Source organism: Pezoporus wallicus, unplaced genomic scaffold (genome assembly GCF_028554395.1).
Source record: "Pezoporus wallicus isolate ANWC-B61680 ecotype Strahan unplaced genomic scaffold, APGP_CSIRO_Pwel_v1 contig_5863, whole genome shotgun sequence".
In the NCBI taxonomy this organism is placed as follows: Eukaryota; Metazoa; Chordata; class Aves; order Psittaciformes; family Psittacidae; genus Pezoporus; species Pezoporus wallicus.
In genome coordinates, this window is record NW_026635152.1 from 266,166 (window position 1) to 289,773 (window position 23,608).

A 23,608-nucleotide genomic window follows, 5' to 3' on the forward strand; every position below is an offset into this window, starting at 1 on the left:
TCTCCTGCGCAGTGTCCCTGCAGGCTGTGCTTTCATTAAGCAAAACGAAGGAACCCTTCTGAGGCGCAGGGTGACCTGCCGGTGTTCCTGCAGAGCAGCAGCCCGCCCCGTGTCAATCAGGGTAATTGCAGCTCTACTGCTTATAAAGTCTTACAAGCTCTTCCTGTGGACGCTTTGTTCCATTCCAGTGGCTGGAAGCCCGGTGAAATGGGGCGAGCGACGATCTCCCTGCCCAGATTGCCCTGATCTTCCTGTGTGTGTTTCAAGAATAGACGATACTGTGGTAGGCCTTGCAGTATCAAAGAGAGGTATGTGCTTGCTTTCAAGTACATGCTTAAGACTTCATGAAGTCAAGTGCTACAGGTTAAGCATGTTTTTGACTGGAGCCCATTGTGTCTTCACCAGGTTGTAAGTACAGAATCATAGAATGAATCAGGCTGGGAAAGCCCTTTACTCTCATCCAGTCCAACCACTGCCCAGCACTGCCAAGGCCACCACTAACCCAGGGCACTGAGGCCTCGTCTCCACGCTGTGTGAACACTTGCAGGGACGGTGACTGCAGCCCTGCCCTGGGCAGCCTGTTCCAATGCCTGAGCACCCTCTGGGGCAGGAATTGTTCCTCAGCTCCATCTAAATCTGCCCTGGGGCAGCTTGAGGCCGTTTCCTCTTGTCCCATCCCTTGTTCCTTGGGAGCAGAGCCCAGCCCCTCCTGGCTCCATCCTCCTCTCAGGCACTTGTAGGCAGCCATCAGGTCCCCCTTGAGCCTTCTCTTCTCCAGCCTGAACCCCCCAGGTCCCTCAGCCCTTCCCCATCACACTTGTGCTCCAGGCCCTGCACCAGCTCCGCTGCCCTTCTCTGGCCCCGCTCCAGCCCCTCAATGTCTCTCCTGCAGTGAGGGGCCCAGAGCTGAACACAGGATTCGAGGTGCGGCCTCACCAGTGCCCAGCGCAGGGGCACAATCCCTGCCCTGGCCCTGCTGCCGCACTGGTGATTGTATAGGCCAGGAATATCACAGCAAATAGGGATTTGTGTTTAAGGAAATATTGCTTTTGACCTCAAGTTTGAAGAAGATGAGTCTCATTTGCAGTCCTGTGCAGGACAAACGTATTCTGTTTTAAAAACATTTTTCCACAGCAAAACCCTTCTCTGTGCAGCATAATAATGTGGGACCCTGTCCTCTGCTGCTGCGAGCCATCACTGAAGTGCAAATAACGGGAGTGAAAAACTGTTCATTACCACTGCTTGCATCTAACAAAGAACTACTTCTTGGTGTGCCTTTTCAATACCTTCACTTTGCCAACTCTAGCATCTTGTTAATTTTGCTTCTTGATTACCTAGCCTTGAAAAGAGGAGATGGTGCTCAAAGATGTCAGCTCAGGCTTCAAATGTGTGGACTGGTTATAAAAAGCTAATGAAAGAAATGGCTCTTAAATTCATCTGTGAAAGACATTGATTTATCTCCTCTTTAAAATGAGGGAGAAGCTGTGCCCTAGGGAAGGTGTTTGAGACTTGCCTACTACTAAATCTCTGTGGTTTAGAATGACTGGGACTTGTGTATGTGTTGGTGGAGGTCTCACAAGACAGTAAATACTACACTGAGTTGCTGGATCAGAAGTAGCAGATCTCAGTGATGCAAAGCATTAGACCTATAAAAACTGATCCTGGTGGGTCAGGAAATTAAAGATGAGGAGAAAACTTAAATCCCAATGATTTGCCAACCATATCCTGGGTTGGCATGACCAGAAGGTCAAAGGAGGTAATCCTGCCCCTTTACTCTCATGAGACCCCACTTGCAGCACTGTGTGCAATTCTGGTGTCCCCAACATAAGAAAGACATGGACCTCTTGGAGCAAGGCCAGAAGAGGCCATGAGGATGATCCCAGAAGAGGCCATGAGGATGATCAGAGGCTGGAGCACCGCCCATGTGGAGACAGGCTGAGAATATTGGGGCTGTTCAGTCTGGAGAAGAGAAGCTGCATGGAGACCTCAGAGCAGCTTCCAGTGTCTGAAGGGGGCTCCAAGGATGCTGGAGAGGGACTCTTCATCAGGGAGTGCAGTGATAGGACAGGGGGTGATGGGTTCAAACTGAAACAGGGCAAGTTCAGGTTAGGACTTAGCCACAAGTTCTTCCCTGTGAGGGTGCTGAGGCGCTGGCACAGGGTGCCCAGAGAAGCTGTGGCTGCCCCATCCCTGGCAGTGTTCAAGGGCAGGTTGGACACAGGGGCTTGGAGCAAGCTGCTCTAGTGGAAGGTGTCCCTGCCCATGGCAGGGGTTGGACTTGGATGATCTTAAGTTCCTTTCCAGCCCAAACCATTGTATGATTCTATAGTATTTTTACTCGAAACTTAAACTGCATTCTGAGTAGAGTTTCAACTGCCTACTTGCAGACTTTTTATATTTCCTCTTTCTTAGTTCTGCCCATAGCAAAAAGTATGTTGCTACATGTCACCACCCTTCTTAAATTCACTTTTACTTGGTAGCTCTGGATTTGAATTTATTTTCTGCCTCAGCTGTTGGTATGAGAACTTCATCTTAGATCTGCTCTTGCACCGGCCTTTTACTTTATTCAGTATTCACTTTGGGAACACACAACTTACCTATTCTGAGAGACAGTGATTGAATTCAGATCTCCTTCCTGGTGCTAAAATTCTAAGGAATGCAAGTCAGTCATTTTCAGGATTTAAAAAGCTGAATGGTATCAGATACCAGTTTTATACAGCAAGTTGTGGCATTTTAACAGCCACAGATTTAGCTGCTCTCTGTATGATTCAGACTCAACCTTTTTTTCCCCAAGATTGGAAACAAGGAGAATTCAAACTGTTTCCTCAGCTGTGATAAGTTTATGGAGAGTGACTGTATTTAGTTCCCTAAACACAGCCCTGCTTTTGGGATCACAAAACAGAGGGGTGCTGCTTTTCCCTAGGAAAAGTAGGAACAAGACAAATAAGAACAAGACAAGTTCTAGAAGGACCCGGTATTCCTACAACTGATTTGGCAACTGATTTGTTTGATCCCAAGAGCAGCATGTCTTTCATGGATTTCAGTCTCCAGAGCCTTGCTTATCCCTGCTGTAACTACTGGCTTCACAGGACTTACTTTGGGCAAAAACTTACACTTTTTGGTTTGGGTTTAGTAGATACTTCATCAGTGATCCTGTTTCTTTCTTCCAGTCTCAGTGCCAAGAAGGTGTTTCTGGTGGTCTCCAGCGTTTGCTGTTCCTCTGTATGTGCCTGACTCTGGTCAGAAGGAAACCATGGCGCTCAACAACACCATGGGCACTGGCAGGCAACCAGCAGCTTACAGGGTCCAAAGAGAAATACAGACTGAGGAACACTTGCAGGCATACTATGAAAGAGAAGTGCCCTCTGCCTTGGGGAGAGACCTACAAATCTCAGGAAAGAACAGACGGCTGTATTGCAGGTGAGTTCAATGCTAGGTTTTTATCAGGGGTAAAGAAACCAAGGAGAATCTTCAAGCTCAAGTGTAAAAAAAAGATGCTAACTAAAATGCTGAACTGCACTGATTGGTAACCAAAGCAGAACACCCAATTACAGCAGCTTCCACCTGAAGCATGCAAGACTGCTGCACTACCAAAGGTGGTCTTTGCAATCTGCAAAAGCATCTGTTCACTTCAGGATTATGACAGAGAAGGATAGATGAAGTGTAAAGAGAAACTGCCAGCAGTTGTAGTTGTATCCATTGCTTCTGTCAGACACAGGCTTTCATTTGCTGTTTTCTGATTTATGCCTTTTAATACTTCTTACATTTCAAGAGCCTTTTTCGGTTCCCTCTTAGCTGAGGACATGGAAGGTTGCACCATGGTATGATTGAGATTGACTGAACTGCTTTTCATTATTTTGGAGCTATGTTCTTGTGTTTCTTGAGGAGAGTGGGTGAGGCCAAGGTACTGATAAGGCATTAAAGCTTCCACAGCCTCATCTTTCTATCTGACACAATTCTCTTTTGGGCATTTTACTGGTAATAGAAACATCTCTTCTGCCATAGAAGTCCTGCAGACTCACCAGAATGTAGCCTGCAACTCCACTTGGCAGTGAGACTCCTGTGCTGCTTTGTTGGCAGCAGAGGAGAATTCCTGATGTTCAACCAGCAAAGGAAATATAATAAAAAATAGGATGCCCATTCATCACCTTCCCCTTTAGTTTAGTTTGACGTAGGAGGGGATTCTACCCCTCTGCTGCGTACTGGGGAGACCCCCCTTGCAGTCCTGATCCAGCTCTGGGGCAGCAGCACACAAGAGACGTGGAGCTGTTGGAGTGAGGCCAGAGGAGGCCATGGAGATGCTGCGAGGGCTGGAGCAGCTCTGCTCTGGAGCCAGGCTGAGAGAGCTGGGCTGGGTCAGCCTGGAGAAGAGAAGGCTCCTGAAGGGGAGACCTGAGAGCAGCTCCAGTGCCTAAAGGGGCTGCAGGAAAGCTGGAGAGGGGCTTGGGACAAGGGCCTGGAGGGACAGGCCAAGGGGAATGGCTTTAACCTGCCAGAGGGGAGATTGAGATGAGCTCTTAGGCAGAAGCTCTTCCCTGTGAGGGTGCTGAGGCGCTGGCACAGGGTGCCCAGAGAAGCTGTGGCTGCCCCATCCCTGGCAGTGTTCAAGGCCAGGTTGGACACAGGGGCTTGGAGCAAGCTGATCTAGGAAGGGGTCCCTGCCCGTGGGCAGGGGTTGGAGCTGGATGAACCTTAAGGTCCCTTCCAACACGAACTAGTCTGGGATTCTATGACAACAAGTATCTCAGTTTTCTTTCTGAGTCACTTTTTGTATCCAGAGTGGACTGTCAATGGTTATGGCTATATCTACTCCACACAGTCCTCCTAAGAAAGTAAATACAAAATCTCTGATTCATCATTTATCTGGACTTTGTTTCAGCATTTACACTGAACATACACTGAAAATTAAACTGTCTTGAGACCCTGGCAGGACTTGAGACTCAAGTCTACTATGGGTGAGGTTCCACAAGGTGTAGTGAGCTAATCTATCAGCTTGCTATACCAGAGGGGACAGGACCACACAGGGAAAGGAAGGTAGGAGAGCCAGACCTCTCTCTTTCCGTATAACTAGCTCTTACATCAGCTCAGCTCCATGTGGGACTGCAGCCTAAAACTGTGGGTCATGTCTGATTTACACTGCTGTAAAGTAATTTCCTGGTGATAAGTGAAGGCAAATGGAGCCATGGTTTGAGTTGCTATTGTGTTTTCTACTTTTCACTTACCAGGAAGACTTGTCATCTAGATTAATCTCTGTAATAGTGAGATTCTTCAAGTTGTGCAATAGCCTTCTGTTCCAGTGCTGTCTTTAAATACAAAAAAAAAAATGAGTCAGAGAAATAAAATGACTTGGTCAAAAAGGTTGAATTGTTTAGAATTACAACATGTGGTCTAGAATTAAAAGTCTGTCCACCCAGAAACACCTGGTGCAATAAAATAAGTCTTGCCCAGCTATCAGAGGGAGAATTTTGCTTTAAAGTCACAGCTAATATTATTGGAAACTTTTATCATTGCACTCAATGCTAAATAAGAAAATCTCTTTATTCTCTCCTGCAACTTGTCATTGAAGAACTGGGTCTGCCTTGCTACCTCATACTCTTTTCCCTGTTTCTTTTCCACTTCCCTATCTTGTGTGTTTCCTCTGTTCTCCATTTTGTATCTGCTTGTCAGCCTGGTGCGTAGTCACCTTTGACAACAAAGTGATGTCGCCTGGGTTCAGTCCCCACAGCCACTGCACAAGGCAGCCAGGAGCCTTGGGCAGACGCTACATCACTTATATTTGGGTTGTAAATAAAAAATCACAAACATTGCCAAGGGATTGAAAAGGGGAAGAAGGAGCATGGGGTCATGGGGTTAGTCAGTTTACCTACTGGAAATTCTGATTCAAAACCATATCCACAAACTAAATCACATAGGCCAAGTCCTGCTTCCATCCCGTTAGTCAATCATGTCATACAGGAAACATTTAACTGGTTTTTTGGAGATGGGGTAGGTTTTTTGCCACCCCCGATGTGGTGTTTATATGCTTTTCTTCCAGATCAGGACAGGAGGAATCAAAACACCATCTCCTATTTGTCTGTGGTGTTAATGAGGTCAAGTAATTGATACATTCAGTGCTGACAGACTGTCATATGAATGCACATGAGAGTATTTGCAGTTCATCTGAATGGCATGCAAAAGCAGGGGGGTGCCTGTGTAGGATCCATGTTGGGTGCCAGCTGGATTCATGGGAGGCTGATGCCTATGTGGTTCACAGGACACCGTGCCTGCAGAGAGCTACCACAGCTGTGTGGCTTCTGTGCAGAGCGTGAGCCTGTGCAAAAGCACTGCAGAGACTGTAAAAGACATTGCCTGTGGCTTAGGTTACCTGGGTCTTTTCAGATTCTCTTGGAGAAGGTTCAGAAAGATGATACTCATGATGTTCCCTATCCTGAACTGGCTGTTTTCCTATCGATTCAGAGAATGGATCATGAGGGATCTACATGCAGGCCTAAGTGTTGGGATGTTTCAGATTCCTCAAGGTAGGCAGAGAAAAAAAAAACACACTAGTTTCCTTTGGTATATCATGCTTTTCATAATCTATCTTCTGTGTGTGCTTCTGTTCTATCTAACATCATCAGGTTGCACGGGAAGTTCCTTAAATCATTAACCTCTTTATTTGCATATTTGCAGATCTTCTTTTCTATAATCAGACATTACATGGTGTCATTTCAAGGACAGGACACTACTCAAAATACAAACTAATAGCAGCATTTTCCTATACTTCACACAAAATAACACAGTCTTTAAAATCTGCCTTGCAAAATCAGGTCTGTTAGATACTCACATGCACAGTCCCCTGCTAATAGGTGGCCTAAATGAAGAGTGGTTGCCCAGAGAAGCTGTGGCTGCCCCACCCCTGGCAGTGTTCAAGGCCAGGTTGCACAGGGCTTGGAGCAAGCTGCTCTAGTGGAAGGTGTCCCTTCTGTGATTTCTAGTTAGCAAGGGCCGTGTTGTAAGACAATAGCTGTTGTCACTAACTGTCCTGGCTTTATCAGGTCCTGAACTGGGATTTTTGTAAAGGTTGTCAGGTTTTTATCAGCAAAATTTTCCTTTAAAATAGTAACCAAAGATAGAGCACCTTCCCAATGTACTTGATTTTAGAAACAGATCTTTGCTTTCCAGGGCTTCTGGGAATTTGGCTGACCAGGTTACCTCTGCCAAATACCAATGGCTTCCTTTCCGCGTTCTGCTGCTCCATAACGTATGTTATATTTGGGACTTCACATCATATCTCAATTGGTGAGTTTTGTTTTGTTTTGTACTATGAAATGTTTCTACAGGACTTGGAGACTATATTCCGTGCTGCTTCAAAAAGCAGGTGAGATACCCTATCTGTATCATGTAAGAGGCGGATGCTGTTTAGGTGAGGTGAGAATCCAGGCCCCAAGATTCTCAGTTCATTGTTGTTCCACTTCTGCAGCTCATCTGTAGTGAGAATTCCACCAAGTCAGTCATGCTTCAGCTGTGAGGTCCTTTGTACCTCTGAGGATGTGTTAGCTCCTGTGTCACTCACACCAGTGCAAGGGAGATGCTGGAGTGTCACATACACAGCTCCTACATAAAGGACCAGTGGAAGCTTCTTCACATTTACCCCCAGGATGTGAATAATGATTTGGCTTCTGGGCTTCTGCATGGTCTTCTACATGCAGTTCTTGACATGACAGAACTCTTGATTTGTTCAGAAGCTAGTTTATTAAAACGCTATTATTTGTGAGAAGGCCTTTCATGTTACCGTACTATGTGCTTATGTGGAGCTGTGGCCTCTTAGATAATGTTGCAGATCTTTCTCTCTTTTTCACTCTTCCAGGCAGCTCAATTTTTTATACTTTACATTAAAATCTTCTTGTTGTGCATCTGACAAAGTGAAGATGTCATTTGTATAATGATAGGAATCTCGAATTTTCAGACAGGACTTTGAAAACTTTAGGTACTTACTCAGAAACAGTAAAAATTAATGATACATATTTGGAATATATATATATGAATGAGAATAGACTGTCTCATACTGCACAGGCATATGGTGGAGGGAAGAGATGGTTCTGTGGGTTTAAGATAAAGCTTTGTTGCAACATGTCATGCAGTTCCATTTTCTGTTCTGTTCTGTTGGTTCCAGGCTCATTCAGCATCCTAAATATGGCAGCAACAAACATTCTGAAGACTCTTAATTTCAACCAAACCTTGTCCTCTAATAGTTCACCAGACAACTACTCAGACCCTTCTCAGGCCTTGACACTTAGTGCATCAGTAACATTTTTGACTGGCATCATTCAGGTAGAGGAAGAATCTATTTTATATCCTTAATTGATGTATCCTTATGTGCATTCTTCATACAAATGGAAGGATTGGAACTGCTTGTGTATTTGTACCACAAAGACTGAGCTCAGCATATTTCAAAGTGGGACAGGAAGATCTGTCTCTTCCTGTCATGCTGTGTGGAAAAGAAATGGTGGGTTTAAGATTCATGTGCTCTGCAATATGTGGATGCTTATGTAGTCCTCCATAACTTCACACACTTGATGTGAACTGCTCCTGCTTTGGTTTGGCAGTGTCTTACTTAATTGTGCGTAATGAAAATGGTGTGTTCAAATAACTGTCCATCATGTGTGGCAGTGAAGAGTCACATGAAAACAAGAAGAGTGGGTTTAAACATTGAGAATTATATCACATCTCGCTTCTCATTTGTTCCATGCAGTTGCTGCTGGGCTGTTGTTGCCTGGGGCTCGTAAAAACATACATGCCGAAGACTCTCATCAATGCTTGCCTCACTGCAGCAGCAGTGCATGTCATTGTAGCACAGCTTACCTTTATTTTTGACATCGTGCTTGACATCCCTGCAAGGCCCCTGGACATTTTCTGTGTGAGTCAATTCATTATTAGTCAAAGAAATGAATGTTTCTTGGAAGGGAAAGAAAAGAATAGCTTCAGAAATGGAAGGCAACTCCATTCTAATTTAGTTGTTAAGGGATATTTGTGCCAGGCTCAGCTGTGGTTTACTTCACCTTCCCGGGGGCTTGAACTATATAGGGAGCCTATTGTGTGAGATGCAAGAAGAAAAGGCTGTGTGCATATTTTAATTACTTACATAGCTTTAGAATGTATTTTCAGCACCTCTATAATTGTAGAAAGGCAAAGGTTAGAGGAAAAGGTACTTTTTTCCTCAATAGATGATCATGGGCAAGCTGTTGGGCACACAGTATCTTTCTGACAAGAAAGCAGCAGACTCTGAGCTAAAGACAAGTTAAAGCTAATTCATTCTCATTTACTTTAATAATGTCAATCAGCTTGACAGGAAGGTTGTGTAGAAGAGAGAATGACAGTAGTAGATCTGAGCTATTTGTGCAAATCTGTATCTGCAGATAGACAAGATAGATTTCATTTTTAACGCTTTTATGCTCTTAGCATCTCTCTTTTTCTAACTGAAGATCCCACGGTTATCAGAGAGGATGAGTTCAAGTGTCAGGGCAGCCTATGTCAGCCTCCTGCAGTATAAACATAGTTGTATTATCTGCTCTGATCCGCTCTGTGATGGTTCTTTTTCAGAATCTATATCATTTCTTCCTGGCTATCCCAAAGGCTAATGCCACCAGCATATTGCTATTTTTGCTTAGCATGGCTGTACTACAAGTCACCGCATCACTCAGGATAGTTTATAAACGTAGTCTTATGGCATTTCCTATGGAGCTTCTCTTGGTAAGTGATCTTCAGAATGCCACTGAAATAACACAACTAACAGAGCATATAATATACTTTATTTCACAAAACATTTCACATATTCCTTGCACACCGAATCTGTGCTGAAGTCCTTTAAATACCCCTACAGAATTAACTACTTTTCAGAGATTGCGTACAGCTTCATGAGCAAATGCTGTCTAATCTCTGGTATTGTTTCTTGTTTTCTTTCCCAGATTATCACAGTCACCATTATTTCTAATTGCATTCGTCTTCACGCTGAATCTAATAATGCTGTGATCAGTATGATTCCTCAGAGGTTAGTTATCTTGCTGTTTATGAGGTTGTACTTTTGAGATAAGAAAGAGATCATAGATGTTTCAGCCTGTTGTTGAAATCTGACATGGGTTGATTTTACTGGCACATACAACTAAAGGAATAGCTCTTCAAAAGTTTTAACTGCATCAGCATTTCCAAGCATATGTAGAATTCAATCAACATTTTTCTGCATTAGGTTCAGGTTTTGTCTAGCACACAGAGGAAGGAATTTGCATTTTGTGTGAGGTACAAGTCTTACAGACTGAGAGCATCTTGTGTGGGGTGCAGGGTGCTTGTGATGGTGATCCTGGATTTGGAGTTACTGTGGACAGAGCTCAGGTCTAAACTCATCTGTTTTCTGATTCTGCAGGTTTCTGCCTCCTGCAGTGCCAGATGTATCAAACCTGAACAAGGTCATACTACATGCCTTCTCCATTGCTATTGTAAGCTATTTCCTCCTTGTTTTTGTTGGGGAGAAGTATGCTTCACTTCACAGCTACCATATCGCCAGCAATCAGGTGAGAACACAACTACACGTAAATTTCCTAGGAGAAGAAACAAGCTGAATTTGATTTGCAAAGCCACTAACTACCTGACAGTGGTAGAAATGCAAATGGATATGCCAGATGATGGTTTTGTAACAACTTGTTACCCTTTCCTATGGAAAGTGGATGTTGTAAGCCAATAATATGAAGGCAAAAACACGGCTGCCTTTGACCAAGAGGCTGTTGTATATTCACAGGGATTGGGATGAATCTCATGCACTTGTAGTACTGTAACTGACCATGGAGGACCATTGCTCTCACGAATCCATGAGACTGTAAAAGCATAATAGCTGGAATTGTAAATGGCCAGAGCAGCTGTAGTTGTTCTCTGTATGTGGCTGCTATCCCAGTATATGGATTCTCTGCTTAGTGTTTGAGAGGCTTTTAAGCTAAAACCATGTTAGCTTCCAGTGTGCTAGAGTTAGCATTAGGTGTTTTGCATGTTTAGCTTGTTATGATGGCATTGGATCTTTACTAGAATGGAACTAAGCCAGTAAGGAAGCTGACCTGAGTTCCCAAAGCCTCTGGGGATAAATGCAAAGGGAATGTCTTCTCCACTCAGCTTTTCTCCAGGTGCACTATGCTGCATACTGAGATTTGCCATTTGGCAGCTCAAAAGTCAGTGCTTCATAGCTTTGGGGTTCTAGGTGGGTTTCTTTGAAAAGAGGAACTGAATTGTTTGGCCCACGCAACACTCAGCTGTGTTTTAAGAGAGGTCCTTTAGCCCTGCTTTCCAGAAGGTTTAATGAGCTTAGCAGCACAAATGAGCAACCAGTAAGCGTGAGCAGAAGGAAAGGCATTCCTGATAAGCTACTTCTATGAAGGTAAGTCACTTGTTTGGGGTTTGCTGTGCTTCCTTCTGTGTCTGTTTTACAGGAGCTCATAGCTGTGGGGCTATGCAATATCTGCAGCTCATTTTTCAAAAGCTTTGTTGTTAGCTGTACTATTTCTGGAACTGTCATTCAGGAGAGGACAGGTGGAAGGACACAGGTGAGTTGGGTTTTCAGACTTTACTTACAAGGAAGTAAATGATTCCGCCAGGCCTGTCTGATGTGGGATTTCTGTTCAGTTAGCAGCAGCGATTGGAGCATGTGTGATGCTGGTGATTGCGCTGAAGCTAGGACACTTTTTCCAGATGATACCTAATGTAAGTGAACCTGAAGTAGTTCCAGCAGCAGCCTACTTACTTTTAGGCATATAATGAAGGTTTTTCTAAGCGTAATATGAAGATTTTTGTGGATCATTAAGGATTAATCAGGCTCTAGAGTTAAATTATTTTCAGGGATGGGCCAAACCAAAGCAATGACTCTAAACACTCCTAAATTTCAGCAGGCCAGCATCTTAGGTAATGGGTATGTCATCTCTCCCATCTCTCACTAATCAGTACAAGCTGAGCTTCATGGCCTAAAACTGCATTGCAATTTCACTGCCAGTCTCAGTAAGTTTAACATTGTGTTTCACTTCTAGTTTCACATCTTGAAGTGTTTGCACATCTGTGTAACAAATTCATCACTATAAGCAGTTCCAAGATGGGTGCTTCAAAATCTTTAGTGTAAATAAAATTTTTCAAATGGAAATTTGGGTTTAGTAGCTCTGATTCTATCTCAGTCTTTGAGGTTTATTTTAAAACCATGGAGTCTTAAACTGCCTTCTGTGGATTTTGCACTGCCAGTGCAATACACATAAACATTTTGTTATTGTGGATTATTGACTGTACTCAGTTTTCCACTTTCCCCTTATATTTTTATCTAGACTTTCCTTTTATTCAGTAAGTTTTCTTAGGGAACCAATTCCTGACATTTTTTTCCTGGCCTCCTTGTAAGATGGGAAAATAAATCCCTTTCCCAAAACCAGTCGATAAAACAGAATTTAACCATCTACTTCCCTTCAGTCTCCTCCTCTTTGCTAAGAGTCTGTTTCAACAAATGGTGTCAGACAACTTCTTAAATCTGGCCATGAACTGCCTGTGCAAATTGAAACCATTCTTTGAAACAGCAACTTGCAATGCTGCAGATAGTGTTGGCCTTTCTCCTAGTGCTGTAGAAGTACTCAGTAATGGAAACTACACAGAGCATTGCAAGAGGAAGTCCAAGTTGTATTGGCAGAAATAATTGTGAAATCATTATATGTTGGTTTCAAGTTGGTTTGCAGATCAGAGGAATGTTATACATATCTATAAGTGTCAGCTGTGATAGATCTGCTGGAGGAATGTTTTTAATTGCAAGAGGATCACAGAATCATAAAATCATAGACTCATAGAACCATAGAATGGTTTGGATTGGGAGGGACCTTAAAGCTCATCCAGCTCCCCCCCCTGCCACAGGCAGGGACCCCTTCCACTAGAGCAGCTTGCGCCAAGCCCCTGTGTCCAACCTGGCCTTGAACACTGCCAGGGATGGGGCAGCCACAGCTTCTCTGGGCACCCTGTGCCAGCACCTCAGCACCCTCACAGGGAAGAACTTCTGCCTAATGTCTAATGATGGAAATAAAGCTATGATAAGATTTGAACTTCAAGCAGGTTGTCATGGGTATCTGTTTGTGGCTACAAACAAAAAAATAACAAAATAATAGATGTTATTCTTTTGATTTGCACAGTGTATCCTGGCTGCTATTGTGGTATTTAACGTGTCCCCTTTTCTTCAAAATTTTCGGGACATCCGCATGCTGTGGAGACAGGATTTGTATCATTTCGTAAGTGCCAAGAAAACCACCTAGGATTTGGGATGTGTCTTAAAGGGAGAAATGGATGTTTCACAAGGGCAGGGCAAAGCAGTGGCCATTCCCTTGGGAAAGGGGTCCTTTGAAATATGTCCTGAAGAAAAGTGTATTGCTATCTCTTCAAATCAATTTTCAATTCATTCTATGAGGGAAAAATTATTATTTCTTCCCAGATCCCTTAAGAAGGCAACTGTCAAGCCGCCAGACAGAGTCACATGCTCATGTCAGCTCTTGTGCAGGATTTCTTATAAAGACCCTCAATATGATGTAGGTTTTCCTAACTATTGAGGCCCTGATAAAACGTCTCAAGATTTGAACTGGAATTTGCGATACTTGCGATGTTTGCAGCTGCTTCCAGGACTGGGTTGGTCTAGATGTGCCAACAAAGTTTTTCACATATTACCATTTCCAGGCCTTTATATTGTCTGCAGTCTGTAAATGCTAGGGCTGAGTTAGAGATAATTTTTCATGTTTTTAATGCTCATGTTCTCTCTCTCTCTCCTTCAAAGGTTATTTGGCTGGTAGCTTTTGCTGCAGTGCTTTGTTTTGGTCTTGATATGGGTTTAGTGATCGCCACAGGATTCGCGTTCCTCCTTATCACCATTAGGTTACACAGGTACTTATAACTTTTAAAACAAAATACTGGGGTTTTTTTGAGTTGATGTTTTAGAGAGAGTTATACATGTGACAGTGAAAAAGCTGTTTCATCTTCATCAATATTTAAGTCAGGTCATTCTGGATGACCTACTCATAGAATCACAGAATCATAGAATCATAGAATGGTTTGGATTGGAAAGGACCTTCAGATTGTGCAGTTCCAACCCCCTGCCAGAGGCAGTGACGCCTCACCCTAGACCACATCACCCAAGGCTCTGTCCAGCCTGGCCTTGAACACTGCCAGGGATGGAGCATTTACTACTTCTTTTGGCAACCTGTTCCAGTGCCTCAGCACCCTCACAGTGAGGAACTTCTTCCTTACATCTAACCTGTTGCTGTCACCATCCAGTAAACTCCTCAAGTTTATGGTCCCTTCTTCAGGTGTTTCATGCTCTTGAAGGCGGCTTATTGTACTGTAGGCATCAGCCAGGAGAGGTGATCTCTATACACACTTGTATAGGGATAAAATGAGATGTTGTACCTTTATTTCAAATACATTCCTCAGTCTTCACTGCCATCTACCAAGTTGCTTTATCTTCCCCGTCAACTCAGTTTGTGATAGGGGAGGGAAGTTATGTCAGGCATGCATTACTCAGTTTATTAGCTGCTAATCCAAATGGGAAAATCATTCATAAATCCAAGCCACACCTCATGAGATTTGCCATGATAGGGAAGCGCTTCTCTGGGTAGGCTGAAACCTCTCAAGCAACATGGAAAGAGTTAGGAAGTAACTCAGTTTCTGCAAATACTGAACTGCTCATGACCTGATCGAGAGTGGCTCTGTGAGGATACCTCCAGGAAGACTTTCAGTTGCTGTCTGACACTCACTGCATTAGCTCTGCTCAGTTATGCTCTTGGGTTTGCCTTGGCATTTAATGAGCATTGTGAAAGGGCATTTCTGCAGCCACAGTTCAGTTAAGTTTCCCTGTTGTCCATAGTACGTTCAGGATACATTAGTGCTTATCAATTTCCTACCAGTGAAGGCATTATGCTCAAAAAAACATGGGAAGTTATCTGCAAACAGATTGCCTTGAATAGTGTCTTGACAACAGTTTTCCATAAACCAGGGTACAGTCTTCCAGTTCCCCAGCAACCAGCCAGCCAGCCAGCCACATGTTTATTCTACTCATGCCCCAAACTAACCAGAACTTGCCCCAGAATCATGCAGCACCATTAGCAAAGCATGGTCCCCAAACCAGGAGATTCTCCTTCAAGGCAAAACCCTGAGTTAATGCTTCTGCATGAGCTCTGGATCAGATCCAGCCTATGTGCAGCTCCAAGCACAGGTTACAGCTGCCTCCACCAAATGCATCTTTGAGGAGAGCTGTGGGGAGACTAAAGGGAACATGCTTTCTAGTGTAATAACAATAACCCAAATGTTCCAGTGGTAGAAATGGGACATTATACACTCTTGAGGACACCAGTGTGACTGAAGGCTGTGCTTGTGTAGTGCTCCCCTACTCAAAGAACCCTGAATATGAGTGAATAACTTTTTGTACTCACACCCTCTAAGTTACAGTTGGTGTATCTAGTGGAGAGGAGAGAAATGGAGATCAACCTTTTGGGAACAGATGGTATTTCTTGGTTCTCTGTGAAAACCTAATAAACCTCTTGTTTCAGGATGAAGACGGTGATGCTGGGACAGATTCCAAACACGAATATTTATAGAAGTTTATCCGACTACAAAGCTGTAAGAGGAAACAAAAAAGAAATGTTTCATCTTTCTCTGTAATCCAGCTTCTTCCCTTCAATGCCTGGGGGTGATCATTCAGAGTCAGCTCATTTGATTCAAAAATCTGAAGAACACTGAAGTACTTGCAGTGTGAAGTGATGCATATACCTCGCTCAGCCTGCTCAGGCCTCTGCAGTGCCTTGTCCACCTCTGCTGCCTCCATGGTGGAAGCTGCTCTGCTGTCCTTTCCAGAGCTGTTTGGCATTTCTTTTTTGCTGAACTGCCTTTCTCAGTCTGGTTTTGTCCATACTGCATGTGTTTTCACAGTGGCTGTGCATGTACTAGACTGACTCACAGGTTCTCCCAGTGATGGGAAAACAGGCAGGACCTTTTTAACACGTTCTTTTCAAGACCTGCACCATACAGAGGTAGACAATACAGCAGTAGAGTTTTGCCTTTGCCATGTGGGTACATTCCCATTGCTATGCTAATGGTTTGCAAAAAATAGACTAATGTAAGGACAAGGTTAGTAAGACAAAGATATAGTGTATGTTTTCTGTGATGAGCAGTAAAAATAATTTGCTTTATTTTATATCAGAGCGGCCAAGTGTCAGCTGTGATAGATCTGCTGGAGGAATGTTTCTAATTGCAAGAGAATCACAGAATCATAGAATGGTTTGCATTGGAAGGGACCTTAAAGCTCCTCCAGTTCCAACCCCCTGCCCCAGGCAGGCACCCCTTCCACTAGAGCAGCTTGCTCCAAGCCCCTGTGTCCAACCTGGCCTTGAACACTGCCAGGGATGGGGCAGCCACAGCTTCTCTGGGCACCCTGTGCCAGTGCCTCAGCACCCTCACAGGGAAGAGCTTCTGCCTTAGATCTAACCTGAACTTCCCGTTTCAGTTTGAACTCATTACGTGTGTTCCCAATGCCACTGCCAGGGTAGTCAACAGTGAGACCAGCCAGACTCCATCCTTAGGGTAGCACCCTGCAGGCTACAACACAGTCAGTAGGGGCAAACCAGCTTCTGCTGATTACAACCCTAACAGATACAACTTTTGTTTTACAGGCAAAGGAGATTGAAGGAATCAAAATCTTCCAATGCTGTTCTTCCATCTCTTTTGCCAACATGAATTGCTTCAAAACCTATTTGTTGAACAAGGTAAATACCACTTTTTCAGTCAGCAGAAGTTTTATAAGAACCTGCATTAAGGAGATAAAAACTCAAATCTGCCTTTCTTTTTCAGATGGATGTGAAAACAGTGCCTCTAGATGTAAGTGAAATGAGGGCTTTTAGTTCACATCGTCTGGCTGCCACTACAGGGGGAAGAGAAGATCGTACATGCTTTTGTGTCTATGATCCACCTCTACCTCCAACTACGGTCAGCTTTAACAGTGTATTTATCTAGTCTGTTGCTCTGAGGTGCCTGGTTTTACATTACTGAAGAAACCATGCTTAACTTGCCAGTACAGCCCCAAAGGGCTGTACATGTATATATAAAGTATATATATATTTGCTGTATGAAAATAAGCAACCATTACCACTGTATTTCTTTACATATACTTTATGTGATAGAGTAATAGTAGCTCATCTTACTGGACAAATTTAACCAGCAGTTGAAGTATTCAACATATTCTCTTCACAGCTACAAGAATTAGGTGCTTAAGTAGGGATTTTCTTATTTCTCCCTATAGATTGAGGAACTCCCTTGCTTATGAGGAATTTCTTCCACTGCCAAGTGCAAGTACAAAATACCTCGGACAGCTATAAATATCATCATAAGATTATCATGTTTAGAGGATTTCTCATATTTGTAATTGTTCACTGTGCATCTTCTAGAGTCACTCATATCAAATACTCTTTATTTGAATTCTCTGAAATGTCTTAGAAAGGGACTTCATGGAATGGACAGTCTCCAGAAGATATTTCCCAAGCAGTTACATGTGATTTGTAAAAGCCATTGTACAAGAAATGGGTTGAAAGACAGTGGTTAGGAACACATCTGCAACACCAAGGTCCTTAGGAAGTGGATGTGGTAGATAATTTAACATCATCTTCTGAAGTACAAAAATGCAGACAGTGGCTTTTCCTTTCTTGCCTTAGAAAAAGGAACTATTAAGAAAGAAGACATGATTAAATTGGTTTGTTCTGTAAGCAGCTGCCGTCCAAGAAGCAGATGAATCAAAGGTCTAGAGAACTCAGCCAGTAAGGGTCAGCCTTCTGTTGCCCAGAAAGGCAGTGGTCACAGGCCGTCTTTTTATCTTCTTTTCTTTTCTGAAAGGTAGAGGTCACAAGTATTCCAGATTCCAGTATCACAGGCCACTGGAAGTCCAGGCCATTCCAGTATGGAAGAATGAGGTACCACTGTACTATAGGGTGGCTGAAGGTGCTCTGCTAACCACATCTGAGCCTTGCCCAAGATGACTTGCTACTTCACATACTCTTGTGTGTTTGTCCTATATTTAGTGTTATTTCAGATGTGTTTTTTACCATGAGAGAACTATTTTAGTGCCTAAAGGGCCAACAAGAAAGCTGGAGAGGGGCTTTGGACAAGGGCCTGTAGGGACAAGCCAAGGGGAATGGCTTTAATCTGCCAGAGGGGAGACTGAGATGAGCTCTTAGGCAGAAGCTCTTCCCTGTGAGGGTGCTGAGGCGCTGGCACAGGGTGCCCAGAGAAGCTGTGGCTGCCCCATCCCTGGCAGTGTTCAAGGCCAGGTTGGACACAGAGGCTCGGAGCAAGCTGCTCTAGTGGAAGGTGTCCCTGCCTGTGGCAGGGGTTGGAGCTGGAGGAGTTTTAAGGTCCCTTCTAACCCAAACCATTCTATGATTCTATGATCATATGATTTACAGCACTGTCTTGCAGCAGATAAATTCCCACCTCCTCAACCCCATTCGTCCACCCACTTGTGCACTCTCTGTTTTCCATCTTAGATACTATATAGAGAGAAACTGGTGAAGCGACATTCCACAGACAGCCAGTCCTCATCATCTTCAGTGAATTTGGTACGTTGGTCGAAGTATGGAGACAAACTCAGCTCCAGGACGTTGCTGGTGGGAGCTGCTGATGCATCCCCAGACTTTCACAGAGGGGTTAGGACTGGAAGGAATGAGCAGGACAGAAGAGCCTGCCAGGCACCGGGCTCTGCAATCGATAATTCCTCCGTACATTTTGATCAGGAACAACAGCCACTGCCCTGCCCAGTGCACACCATTATTTTTGACTTCAGCATGGTGCAGTTTGTGGATTTGACAGGTTCAGATTTACTGCAACAGGTAAGTAACCCAACTGCGCAGAGATGAGAAACTTGGAAGTTTACCCAATGTCTTGTGCTTCTTGTTAGCCTAAAATTTCCTGATATACAACAATCTGCACCTCTTCCAGCTGACCTTTACAGGCACTAGATTTATCCATGAAGTTTCAGAAATCAATAAATTCCCACTTTATTTTTACAAACAGAAGCCCCACTATGCGTACAAGAGATGCAAACCCCTGTCCTCCATTGTGACCAACTCTAGAATCATGTAAACTAAAAAGGCATTTATAAAAATGTCTACTTTGGTTTTTTTGCCATTTTGGCTGTTTATTTTTGCTTCTAACTGAACAATTAAAAAATGCTGTCCTCTCAAAGCATCCAATATAAACCCACCAGCTGTCTTCTCCTAGAGTGATTTTGATGTTACTAAACCCTGATTAGCCTTTTCTTTGACGTATGCCTGGGACTTTAAAGTCTTCAAGTGGGGATCCGAGCCAATGGAGATGTATCTATAGTAAAAATAGATGTCATGTGGATGTGCTTCTCAGCAAGATACAGTTCCAGGTGGATTCTTAGTCATCTCCCTCAAACTCTGTAGCTCAGAGTTTTTGTTTAATTAAACACAAATAAAAAGATTTGTTTTTAATAATTCCCACCTATTGGGAATAATTGTGGACTGAGCCAATGCCCCCAAATCCTTGAAGATTGACTTGCTACCCATTAAATGACCCTTCCACTGGGGAAGAGGGTAAGTCAAAGACTTTCCAGATTCCTTCCAGCCCCATGATCTGAAATTCTGTGATTCTCTGAAATAGCAAGTTTAATTGACTTAATAAAACCCCCAAACCAACTTTGAGATGTTTTAATTACAAAGGGTCAGGGATTGAGAAAACGATGAGAATCTATCCTCTCTGAAATCTGATTCCTTTCACACCAAGTTAAAGGACTATATATGATATATGTAATACAGATGTACATATATAGAGAGATATATAGATCTACAGAGATATACAGATACCAATACAGACACAGATACAGGCACAGATGTAGATGGCTGTTGAATGCTGAACTCAAAATCAGGATTTGAGATACAGGAATAAGGGTTTTCTTTGGAGATAAAACACTACAAGAGAGGCTTTATTTCCTTGTTTATCTTTCACCTTCTAGTGCACTTGTGTAATGAGAATTGCTCTAATGCCTGCATGGAATTCTTTCCACAGATCATTCATATGTTTCACAATATTGGCATTACAGTCCTTATAGCTGGCTGTCACTGTGAGTACAGTATTTGTTTATTAACATTGACTTATCTCCAAGGATAAGTTTTAAACTTAAGTGAAATGATTTAGCTGTACTACTTGGTGTGATTTTGCTACTTTATTTATTTCCCCCATTTTTTATAGCCTCCATGGTAGCAGACTTTGAGAAGAATGATTTCTTTGACAGCTGTATCACCAAAGAAAGGTTCTTTCTAACTCTTCATGATGCTGTGCTGGCTGCTTTGAACAAGCATCAGAAGCCAGATGAGCTAGACCAGGCTGTGAGAGAGTTCGCTGAAGGACCACCACCTGAACAGAAAGAGGTAGAATATTTAGCTTAACATTTAAGCCCTTTATGTTGTTAAATTATCCTGTCTGTAACTTAAACCTTGTCATGTGGCTGAGGAAATAGGGCAGAGCAGGTGCTCTTTTGGATTCTCTGGTTTTTCACAGGTACTCACCTTTTTGCGTCCGTAATCCCATTTGTTTATTTGAGCCCTGTATTCCTGTTTGGGGAAAGGCATCTTTGTGTGTTGGCTGGAAAAGCATCCAGCTGAGTTTTGAGGCAGGGAATGACTCTTGCATTTTAAATTGTTTCCATTTCTCTGACAGAGCAAGGACCCTGCCAGGCCAGAGCAAAAGCTCCAAGTGTTTTATTTCCAGAGGTTACTACACCAGCTCCCTTGGGGCTGATGGGGAAGCGAAGGACAGTGCTAGCTTGACTTCCTGAAGAACTGAAGTTTATGCACATGCTCTTTCTGTCTGTATTCTGCAATAATTTTTGAGCTCTCTGGCTGTCCCAGACAAGTTTGAACAGGGCAGAACAAGTTCCAGGAAAAGCCCTTGTTCTGAGTAGAAGGTTCCAGTAATTGCTCCACCTAGGGAAAGAACCCAGCTGTGGCTATGTGTACAGCCAGGCTGGGGTCCTATGGCTGAAGGAACCAAGAGTGAAGGCAAAAACCAACACAAAACTGCAGGAAAACAGGGTTCTCAAGTCTGCTGCTCATGGCAAAACTTGTTTAACTCCCCTATCCTGGCATGGCTTCGAGCAACCTGGTCTAGTGGAAGGTGTCCCTGCCCATGGCAGGGGGTTGGAACTGGATGAACTTTAAGGTCCCTTCCAACCCAAGCCATTCTACGATTCTATGAATAGTCTACCGCAAGGATGCTGACCTTCTGTGGTGTCACCCTCTAGTGTATATTCACCAGTCTCCCTTTCCTGGACATGGACGGGAGGGTTGGGAGCAGCCAGCAGGCAGGAGGTGACAGTGGATGGAGCTGGGCTGGGGTGTGCATGAGACCCCCAGCAGTGTGCTGCTGTGGCCCCTTCTCACTGCACACAGGATGGTGCTTTGGCACAGGAGCTGCACTTGAACAGCTCAACAGCTTGGCCACCCCCTACAGTAACATTTGTGTTATGTTTCAGAGGAGAAGTTTGCTCTCAAGGAAGAATAAAGATCTTTTCTCTGGAAAGAACTCTTACAACAAACACTGGCATGAAGATGCCTCATGCTCAGCGCCAAATGAAGCAGGTCCAAGCTCTGTCCAGCAGTATCATACTCAACCTTATCAATCGGATTTCCAGGACCCAGGCTGGGTGAGGAGATGGAAGTAGAGCAGCAAGGCCTGAATTGCAACTGCTGGAGAGTTGGGATTTCAGCAGAGAGAAGAAAAGTACAGTTAAGCAACAGTTCCGGTGATTTTTATGAGCTTTTGATCCTCTTTTTCCTGTTCCAGAGTTCTTAAAATATACAGCCTAATGCCTCCTGTAATTGTGCTGTTCTAAACAAAAAGCAACATTTATGTTATTATTTGCAAGTCTTTTCCAATAGATATTCCAGCCAGCAATGCTGAAAGCAGAGACATTTCAATGTGTGAGATAATTCCTAGTTTTGTAGCTAATTCTAGCAAATCATTTGCACTTGTTTTCTGAAACTCTGAAGAAGTTTAAATGTCCTAACCTAGCACTTCTTAGATATTTATTGCTGGTTAGTAAGTTAAATTAATCTGCCATATTTCAACATGCAGGCAGTTTGAGTATTCTCAGATGCATTTGGAATGATGTGAAGCTTCAAAGAAAACATTTACTGTTACTCTTCAACACTATTGTCTGCCCTAACATGACATGCTGCGCATTATTTATTCCTCAGTCCCTTTCTAATCCACCAGAACTAAATCCCAGTAAACAATCTAATTTTTTTTCATGGTTTTTTAGTCCTTTACTGAAATGGTTCAGAATGGGAGAATATCTTCACTTTGTTCTGAAGAAGCAGGAAAATTGTAGCCTTAGATACAGTTAGCACTTGATAAAAAACTCCACTTAGTTGTATTTTCTGGAGATCAGCCAGAGTTGGATGCAGTAATATTAGTACAGAGGCATATGGCAGGATTCCCCTGAAAGCAGAAGAGTTTTATACCAGCAGTACACATCACAAGGCTTCACCCTGCCCTCATCTGTAGGATTATCCCATAGCACAAACTGCCAAGGAGCTGCAGGTGAATTAACTTCAGCTGGATGGCCTGCACTGTGTATAAATACCATCCAGACCCCATTTTAGGGCAAAATTGGGTTTAAATGATGTATCCTTTGTGTACAGATCCTGGGCCCTGGGCTGAATTCGTTAACATGTGAACAGATCTGGCTTTTGCTGCTGGTCATCATGTGGTTCCTGGATGTGCAGCAACAGCAAGGTGGCTCCTCTGAATTCTGCTGCTCCTGGCTGCTAAAGTTTAGCAATAATACAATGGCTAATAGTAATATTAGTATTAAATTGTCTGTAATTTATTCCAGTGAGTTCTACTAATATATATATATATTCAATTTAAATTCATACTGCTTCCAAGCAGTTTCTAGAGGGAAGCCACAGCACTGCCTGTGAAAACTGCAGTGGTGAAGGATTTTAGTGCACATTACTGTGTGGAGCTGCTTACTGTAGAGGAAACTGAGTCCTGGAACTCTCATACCTTTTGGAATGAAAGACAGGAAAAACTGAAAGCTCAAATGGTATTGAGTAATTCTCAAACCACATATGCTTCCCTGCATTGTTTTGGACAGTGGCTTTACGCCAAGGTCCTCTGGGCTCTGTTCAAAACAGAGTAATACAAAACCCATGAACAGTATAGCCCTAATTTCCAGATTCTGTTGGCTCTCCTACAGCAGTCTTGATTTAAGATGAAATGGCATCCCAAGCTGTTTGCAACATAGAAAGTCTCTGTTGCAAACTTAAGAGTTGTTGGTGGTTTTTTGGCTCATTCAGCAAAGTTTTGAGTTTTACCTCCCTACCCCAGGACACCAGGGGACAACTCAGACGTCAGTGTTCAAATTATGGGTGTTCATGTTGCAAACCAAGTATCTTGCTGAGAAGAATTCCAGACAGTCCCAGTCCTTTTCCCTGAGAGCTGTGCAGTGCCATACCCCTGCTCCCGCATCCGTACACAAAGCTGTTGTGTTGAGCCAAGCACAAATCCCTGGACACAG

The 23,608-nt window shown here is 43.4% G+C and overlaps 1 protein-coding gene across 5 annotated transcripts; it reads left to right on the forward strand.

The window, feature by feature from the left end:
• The first annotated feature begins 3,174 nt into the window (after positions 1-3,174).
• On the forward strand, positions 3,175-22,329 carry SLC26A8 (solute carrier family 26 member 8). Of its 5 annotated transcripts, XM_057404055.1 has the most exons (19): positions 3,175-3,420; positions 6,379-6,518; positions 7,162-7,278; positions 8,153-8,310; positions 8,732-8,896; positions 9,580-9,729; positions 9,945-10,027; positions 10,397-10,544; positions 11,448-11,561; positions 11,641-11,718; positions 13,167-13,262; positions 13,799-13,905; positions 15,567-15,636; positions 16,686-16,778; positions 16,864-16,998; positions 18,549-18,890; positions 20,092-20,146; positions 20,275-20,453; positions 21,557-22,329. In XM_057404055.1, the coding sequence occupies exons 1-19, from the start codon at positions 3,254-3,256 to the stop codon at positions 21,743-21,745; spliced, it is 2,586 nt and encodes an 861-aa protein (XP_057260038.1). In that variant the 5' UTR covers positions 3,175-3,253; the 3' UTR covers positions 21,746-22,329. The 5 variants fall into 5 exon arrangements, with proteins under 5 accessions (XP_057260038.1, XP_057260016.1, XP_057260005.1 ...); XM_057404033.1 differs by lacking the exon at positions 21,557-22,329 and having other exon boundaries at positions 20,039-20,146; positions 20,275-20,412; XM_057404022.1 differs by lacking the exons at positions 13,167-13,262; positions 21,557-22,329 and having other exon boundaries at positions 20,275-20,603.
• The last annotated feature ends 1,279 nt before the right edge of the window (positions 22,330-23,608 follow it).

Excerpts from the sequence above, each read along its gene's own strand:
- SLC26A8 (XM_057404055.1), top strand. The coding sequence starts at position 3,254 with ATGGCGCTCAACAACACCATGGGCACTGGCAGGCAACCAGCAGCTTAC. Across the intron at positions 13,263-13,798 it reads GACAGGATTTGTATCATTTC|GTTATTTGGCTGGTAGCTTT; the intron begins GTAAGTGCCAAG and ends TCTCCTTCAAAG. Across the intron at positions 18,891-20,091 it reads GTTCAGATTTACTGCAACAG|ATCATTCATATGTTTCACAA; the intron begins GTAAGTAACCCA and ends TTCTTTCCACAG.